Source organism: Trematomus bernacchii, unplaced genomic scaffold (genome assembly GCF_902827165.1).
Source record: "Trematomus bernacchii unplaced genomic scaffold, fTreBer1.1, whole genome shotgun sequence".
NCBI lineage: Eukaryota > Metazoa > Chordata > Actinopteri > Perciformes > Nototheniidae > Trematomus > Trematomus bernacchii.
Window position 1 is genome coordinate 6803850 of NW_022987720.1, and position 7656 is coordinate 6811505.

The 7656-nt window shown below is 41.7% G+C and overlaps 1 protein-coding gene across 1 annotated transcript; it reads left to right on the forward strand.

Annotated features, from left to right (window-relative positions):
- Window positions 1-761: 761 nt before the first annotated feature.
- LOC117492739 lies at window positions 762-6112 on the forward strand. Its single transcript, XM_034143125.1, has 21 exons — window positions 762-887; window positions 965-1035; window positions 1119-1214; window positions 1300-1424; window positions 1842-1985; window positions 2065-2151; window positions 2237-2401; window positions 2493-2589; window positions 2674-2891; window positions 2973-3129; window positions 3455-3663; window positions 3744-3861; window positions 3987-4186; window positions 4255-4369; window positions 4452-4621; window positions 4694-4791; window positions 4870-5000; window positions 5092-5281; window positions 5433-5574; window positions 5659-5779; window positions 5850-6112. The coding sequence occupies exons 1-21, from the start codon at window positions 868-870 to the stop codon at window positions 5918-5920; spliced, it is 2745 nt and encodes a 914-aa protein (XP_033999016.1). The 5' UTR covers window positions 762-867; the 3' UTR covers window positions 5921-6112.
- The last annotated feature ends 1544 nt before the right edge of the window (window positions 6113-7656 follow it).

The window sequence follows — 7656 nt, forward strand, 5'->3', positions numbered from 1 at the left end:
CCTATGAAACCAAATAGAAATCCCACAGGGATGGGTGTGACATTTTTATATGGTTTTTGTTAAGCAGAGCATTGATTATTCCTTCTTCTGCACTGACTCAACACTCTTCCAGTTGGAAAATATTGTTATGGCCTCATAAATGAACATATATCATTGCATAATTGGACAGAGCAGACTAATCGACCCGGGTGAAACGATGAGCTCGGGTTTTACTGTCTTTAATAAATGTTAGTGCATCATCTTGCAAGGAGGTTTGAGAATATATACAAACAATAATCAAGTGTTAGATTACAGTCATTATGAGTCTCTGTAGCAAAGGAAAAATCAAAAGCACATGTGGTTTTAAGGAAAAGTTTAATTTATTATATTGTGGATTATTTTGTTGCTTCTTGAAATATAAAAATGTAATATATTTATAACACCAAATACAGATCTATATACTTTTGCTGAACAATAAATACTTTTTTTTACACTACTGAAAAATGTGTGTTTTTCCTTTCCATACACATGTTTTTACAATATCTTCTTAATAAACTAGGCATACATTGGCTCACCCTGTGTGTATGAGTGTGTGTGTGTGTGTGTGTGTGTGTGTGTGTGTGTGTGTGTGTGTGTGTGTGTGTGTGTGTGTGTGTGTGTGTGTGTGTGTGTGTGTGTGTGTGTGTGTGTGTGTGGAGAATCCTTAACAAGCCTCACCTGTGCTTTGTCGTTAAGTGGAATATAAAGCAGCTGCTGATGTCTCAGTTAATCATCCAGTCCCCTTCATTTTAGACTTGTGTTTTTGTTGGAAGGTGTGCTGGACATTGCCACACTCTGATACTGACTGTATTCTTGTAGTTTTTGGTTTTGCTGCTTACAAACTGCAACATGCTGAGGCTTGGGAACATGTAAGTTACATTTCTTGTAGATTTCTTTCCATGTGTATACTTAATTGTCTCTAAATGATGTGTTTTATGTGTTCAAGTTTGTTATGGATGGCTGCAGCTATCATCTTGGGTAAAGCCAGGCCTAATGTGAAGCTACATTCACAGTCAAGTAAGCTTAAATTCTCATTAAGTCATTTTATACAGCATGTTCAGTCTGTTTACATTCTCCTCACAAGCCTTTTCTTTGAACAGGCAGTGGGTTAAGGTCTGACTGTGCCGCAAATGTAATGAGACTGTCGTTGGACAAGGATTTAGCAGTGGGAAACCAGCTTGAGGTGGAGGCTATCGGTAAGTATTTAAACTGCTAATAATGAGCTGATTGGTTCATCACTGAGGAAAGGGGTCCCTGACGAAGCTTATTTTCTCCCCTCAGATGGCACCAAGCACATTTTGTTGACACCTAGCATGGCTGCTCAGTGTGGATACAGCATGGAGTCTGACCCGTGGGGTAACACCAGAATCTATACCTCCCTGATGGGCTGCTTTGTGGACAACAAGGTTTGTTTTGAGCTAAAGTGGTTTAACAGCATTCAATGTAATTTTCTACCAAGTTTAGTTGGGGCCACATGAGCCATTAATTCAGTCACTTGAGACAGAATTAGCACAACAAGCACATGGTTGCTCCCATTTTTGTGTTTCCCTGAATTTCTTTTTAACTCTTTACCCTTACAAGACACAAAGTACATTTCCCTTTTTGTTTGGTACATCCCTAAAATATTAACACTGCTCTACTCAAAACTGTATTCCTCAATTCCTCTACTAGGTACTTTCTTGACTCATTTGTTACAGAACATATCCATTTAGACTTCAAATGTGTCCCTGAAGGCAAGGATATTACATTTTCAATGACAAAGACGCTGGAACCAAAGAATATTAGGGAGTTTCACTTAATTTAGTTTTTTTTTATATTTATAGGATGATGCTACATTTAACGTTGGCTTGAGACTCCAGATGTACGGCGAGAATCCATCAGACATGGTCAGTCATGACGTGTCTCAGACTTGCAGCTACAATCGCTGGGCCTCCAGGGAGATCCTCTGTGACAGGAACTACATGGAAGTAGGTCATCTTTACATTGATGATTCCACCATCTTGTGTTTATGGAAACAAATGCTAAAACCACCATTTTCTGTTTTAGGTTTCGCACCACATAGCTAACCTTGATGCTGATGCTAAGGGTCAGACTCGGGATGGTAAAGACGACGAGCTCAACGTCAATCCTGAAGTATGTTGAATTAAACCGTTCAGATACTAGTTTAATTCCTCCCTACACCAATGAGGACTTAATTATAATGTTCTCTTTCCTGTAGGCCTCTGGTGCATCACAAGGTATCTGGAAGATGACGTTTTACACCCCAGAACCAGTGGCCATGGTGCTGCAAGAGGCTGAACAAGCCGGCTACGCTGCCAAAACTACCTCTAGTCGTCTGGTTATGCGAAGCCCGTACAATACAGCAGAGACTTATTCAGAGGATGTAAGCAACACACTCCTATACAGTGTTTCTTTCCTTTCCCTCCTTATATATATATTATTTAATATTTATATTAAACCTCTCCTCTCTTTAGGTGGCTGGAGTCCCCATGGAAGTTTTCAGGGTGAGCGCCTACTACATGGCACCACAGGGTCTGAATGTAGTGAACTTGGCAGCTGCTTGTCCCAAAGGTGAGTCCTGAGCAACAGATTGCCTTCACAGTAAGCTTAATTGTTGCACAGTTAACCTCAACAGCTCAATTTTGTCATTAACAGGTGGCGTCCTCTTCACCGAGGATATGATCTCTTGGCACGTACCTCGCCGTGTGACTCCTCTGTTGGACGGCAGCATTACAGTCTCAGAAATGCACATGGGCATCAACGGGCAGAGGCTTGATAGATCTCAGATGGCCGCACGGGGGTACACACTGAGCACCACAGACTTCCACATCGTCGTTGAGATCCCAATGGGCTCGCCTGATGGTTACTACAAGGTTGGGGAAATCTCTAGATTAGAAATGCAAGAGTCACTAGTGCATTTGCATGTTTTATTGAAATGTCATAAATGATTGCAGAGCCATGCCCCAAATTACCAGTACCACATCACCTACTTCGTGGAGCCCATGCTTGAGGTACTGTGGAGGGCAGATGACACCCAAGATGATACCAGATACAAGGTTTTGTTCCCCATCATGACCCCTCTGATGCCTCAATCTCCCCAAGTCCAGGATGGTAAGTCACATTTTCTAGTGGGTATGAAAAAATGTTGGCGACCAAAAAGAGGTTAGACTTTTACCTAGCTTTGGATCAACAAGTCTGACACAAAACACTCGAGGCTGTCCACCTGTTTCAGTGGTCAGTTTTTGCAAAATGGTGTGTTTGCATAGGAATTCAAGAAAGCCAAGTACAGTATAATCCACTTTTGCTTACAAAGAGTGCCTTTTTTAATTATTTAGTGTTTTTTTTTTTAAAGTAGCACTCAAGCCAACTACTCTATTGTTCTCTCAACGTTCAGGCTGGTTTAGAATTTCTAAACCTGCCACTTTCTGTTCCTCAGACACTGTCCCAGAGACTCGGGTGTTCAGCGTTCTCTTGGGAACCTTCCTCCATGACGTTGAGCTGAGGAACATCACCTTCTCCACCGTGGTCCTCACTGTTGAGGAGAGCAATGCCAAAGGCTTCACAGTCCAGGAACACAGCTTGGCTAATGGCTCCAAGATCTTCTCTCTTCAAGTGCCCTTTGATGCCGATGTTGTCTTAAAACATGTATGACATTATAGATTCAAAACATCACTTTGTACCAGCATATTTTCAGTGTTGCTGAGCTTTTCTTTAATTTGTTGCAGAATCCTGAGCGCATGGTTACATCCTACTTCCTCCCTCTGATCTTTGGGTTGATCATCCTGCCTGAAGAATCTCCTTTTGCTCTCCCGGTCGACCTGCAGGCCTCTCTACAGGATGTTGGTGAGATCATATTGAATTTGCTTTTGACAATATCTTTATGCAAATTGTGTTTTCTAAAATTAAATAAAACATATTAGAGTAAAAGCTACACAATCAAATGGATAATGCATGTTTTACTGCTCTAGTGCTACCCATCATGTCTGGCACCTGTGACCAGAACCAGTTTTACATCAGCGTGAAGTTCGGGAGTCACGGCTCTAATTTCAAGGCTATCGTTGGACCTCGAGAGCTGACTGCTGAGATGGCTGAAGACTACAATTTCTATGAGAACGGCACACACCTCAGCCTCATTCTGCCATACACTGCCAAGGACGCTGTTTTCGAGGTATGTGAAAACTACAAAATCCCACCATAGATCTTCTGCATTGGCTAACTTTACTTTCTTTTCCACAGCTGCTCACTGCAGAATCAGTCAAATCCAGAATTGACCTGCTTCTGTTGGATCGTGCAAACGACTGGGTGCTTGCTGATCTCTATCTGGCTTGCTACTTCCCCTTAAAAGCAACTGGTAAGATGCAACATGTAAGTATATTTGCTGCTTTAATTGATGGATTTTTGTTGCTTTACACATTGCCTGCTTCTTCCTCCAGAGTGCCACCCCAATGGCACAATGACCGCTTTGGCTGTGAAGGTTGAATCCACTCGTAATCTGAAGCCAAGTCAGCTGACGCTAAAGGACCAGTCCTGCACACCACAGTTCAGCGACGATCGCTTTGCATATTTCTCCTTCAGTGTGGATACCTGTGGAACCACCAGAACGGTGAGTTTGAATCACATTTAAATATCAAAAGGGTTTTTTGTCAAATGTTAATGCGTTTCTTTTGTTAAATAGTTCTTTGACAACTACATGATGTATGAAAATGAGATCCGCCTGTCTTACAACAACGCCAAAGGAGCAGCCAACACATCACCAGTTGATCCTGATTACAGGTAAAATATTTGATTCTGTATAATTGGAGATGAACACCTTCAATGTATGCATTTATATATTTTATTTTCCCCTAATAGGCAAACCATTTCCTGCTTCTATGTAGTCAATGAGACTCAGACTGTTGCCTTCAGCGCTAAACCAAGAACCTATGAGCCCGCTGCAGAGATCGGCACCGGGCAGCTGATGGTGCAGATGAGGCTAGCCCAAGGCATGGTGGAATTTTACTAAATCTTGTTCATGCATACAAAACACTGTAAATGTCCAGGCCTCCTTTCTCTAACGGGACTCTTCTCCTGCAGATCCATCCTACGAGCTCTTCTACCAAGCAGAGGATTATCCAGTGGTGAAATATCTGCGGCAGCCTCTGTATTTTGAGGTGGAGCTGATGCATTCTACCGACCCTTACTTGGAACTCATTGCTGAGAACTGTTGGGCAACCCTTTATGAAGATAGGACATCTCTGCCAAGCTGGGACATCATTGTGGACAGGTAATGTTGTGCAAAACTAACTACTACGTGTTCTCGACTGAGACCTTAGGTCAGAAGTGAGTTGTATAAACACCGTCTTAATAATCCACTAAAAAGCATTCTAATTTCATTTAACGGCTGCTTTATTTTAACTTTCAAATTCCTTCACTAGCTGTGAGAATCGCGATGACAGCTATGCAACAATTTTCCATCCCGTTGTGAGTGACTCCAGAGTTTTAGTCCCGTCCCACATCAAGCGCTTCTCTGTAAAGATGTTCACTTTCACTAAAGATAACGAGGTTCTGAAAGGCCAGGTAAGACTTGTAAATCCAAATCTGGAGTCTTTTGGCCACTGCTGCATGTAGTCCTGTGTAGTAAATCATCCTGTCTGTCCACAGATCTATGTCCACTGTGATGCAGTTATTTGTGACACAACCAGCCAGGCAGATGGTTCCTGCAGAGGCCAGTGTGTGCATCCTCCAGGTCAGAGCTACTCAAGACCTGCAGGTGTAAAAAGGGGTAAGTGATCGAGTCTGAACAAATGTAGTCGATCTGGATGTGCAGCTGTTAATCTTTACTTGTTTTGCAGAGCGAAGAAGCACCGACTCAACACGCCAAAGGCAAATCTCCTCTGGGGCAATTATTCTGTCTGACCTCTGAATATTTTCTACAAGTGTTTACATTTTGTCGTTTGCACCTTATGTACATTTGTTCATTGTTTGGCACCAGGACCAGGGGAACACAGTTTTATCAATGTACTGTACTGCCTTTTATATTGATGGATGACAATAACGACTTGTGTATTTTGAAAAAATAAACAAATGCAAAATAAATAAAAGCCTAATTTATTTATATAGTTGTTTTTATCAATGTGTTGCATCTTCTGTGGTCAATTTTAAGTGACATATTAGTAAAAGCAGGTTCTGTGTCAACCAGCACCATCATAACTCCAAGAAAATGCAGAGAAGCATCAACATATGTAGAAATGATATCCTATATAATAAACAACTCAAAATGAAATGCATTCTGAAGTTGTTATTGCCCTATTGATAAGCCCCGCCTACTTGAGACGCACTAAAACGTGATTGGATGTTTTTTTGCGTGTCGTCACTTCCGCCTTTAGGAAACACAACTAACCTTAAAGGGCCCATGTCATGGCCATTTCCACTAATCATAATTCCATTGTTGAGGTACACTAAAATAGATTTAAACTGTGCAATTTTCCAAACTCACATTGGTTTCGCATACAGCATCTCTGTAAAGCATGTGTATTCACTCTCTCCACTAAACGGTGCGTTGGAGCTCTTGCCCCCCCCCTCCCTGTGAGCCTAGTGTGCTCCGATTGGTCAGCTCGGCCACTCTGTTCTGATTAGTCAACCACCAGAGAGGCTCCGCCCATGTCTAACAGTGCTATTTTCGGCTCGCTCTCAGCGGAACAACAGTCTTATGGCCTCGGTACAGCCGTATATTTTATACGCTAACTAACCGAACTGTACCTACAACTGTTGTTAGTAAGTTATTTTTACCTGTAATAAACTACTACTGTTCGATGAGAAATCAAATCATGGTTTGCTATATATGAATATGTTATAGGAGCAAATCATTCAGGGAAGAAAGGATAGGCCTAAGCATTTCCATCACTTTATTTTTAGAAATGTACAAAATGAACATGCGTAAATATACATATATACACTGTATATCATCCATTCCTCCCCTTATAGGCGTTTTCGGCATCTTGCCTATCGCAGCTTTGTAAGCGGCTTCCGGGGCTTTTTAGGACGAGGCATCAGAGTGGGTCATCCCGTGTGTGTGTTGTCCGCCAGATAGGCCAGGAGTTTCCTGATCTGGCTGGACGAAATCAAATGCAAATCACAAAATATTAGAGAAACTTAGTTATTTTAGATTCGTTAGTAGTTGTAGGAGTGTGTATCTATCTAATCTATCTAATCAACACAGTTAGCTTGCCAGCTAATATGCTAACCTACGTTTGCTAGTTGTTCAGTGTAATATGCCAATCTACTATGAACAACAGCTAGTCTAGGCCAGCGCCATATAGATAGATCTCTCTATGGCGCTGGTCTAGGCTAGCAAGAACATGTTTACAATTGCAATCTTATACGGGTAGTCTGCTACGTTCGGTCATTCATTGTAGTTGGCATGAAAACAATGTTTTCCCTAGCATGTCTAGCTCTAGGTAGCCTAGTTGTTTAGCTATGTAGCATACACGCTATGAACGGTAGCTTGGTAGCATATGTGGCACCCCTGGGATGTGTGACCACATTAATATAATAAGTATTATATTTAGAGTTAGAACATGCATTTATTTTGTACATCTGTTATTTTCATTTCACTAACGGGGTCGATAGATGCAGTGAGTAGTGAGGCGAAACGTTTGT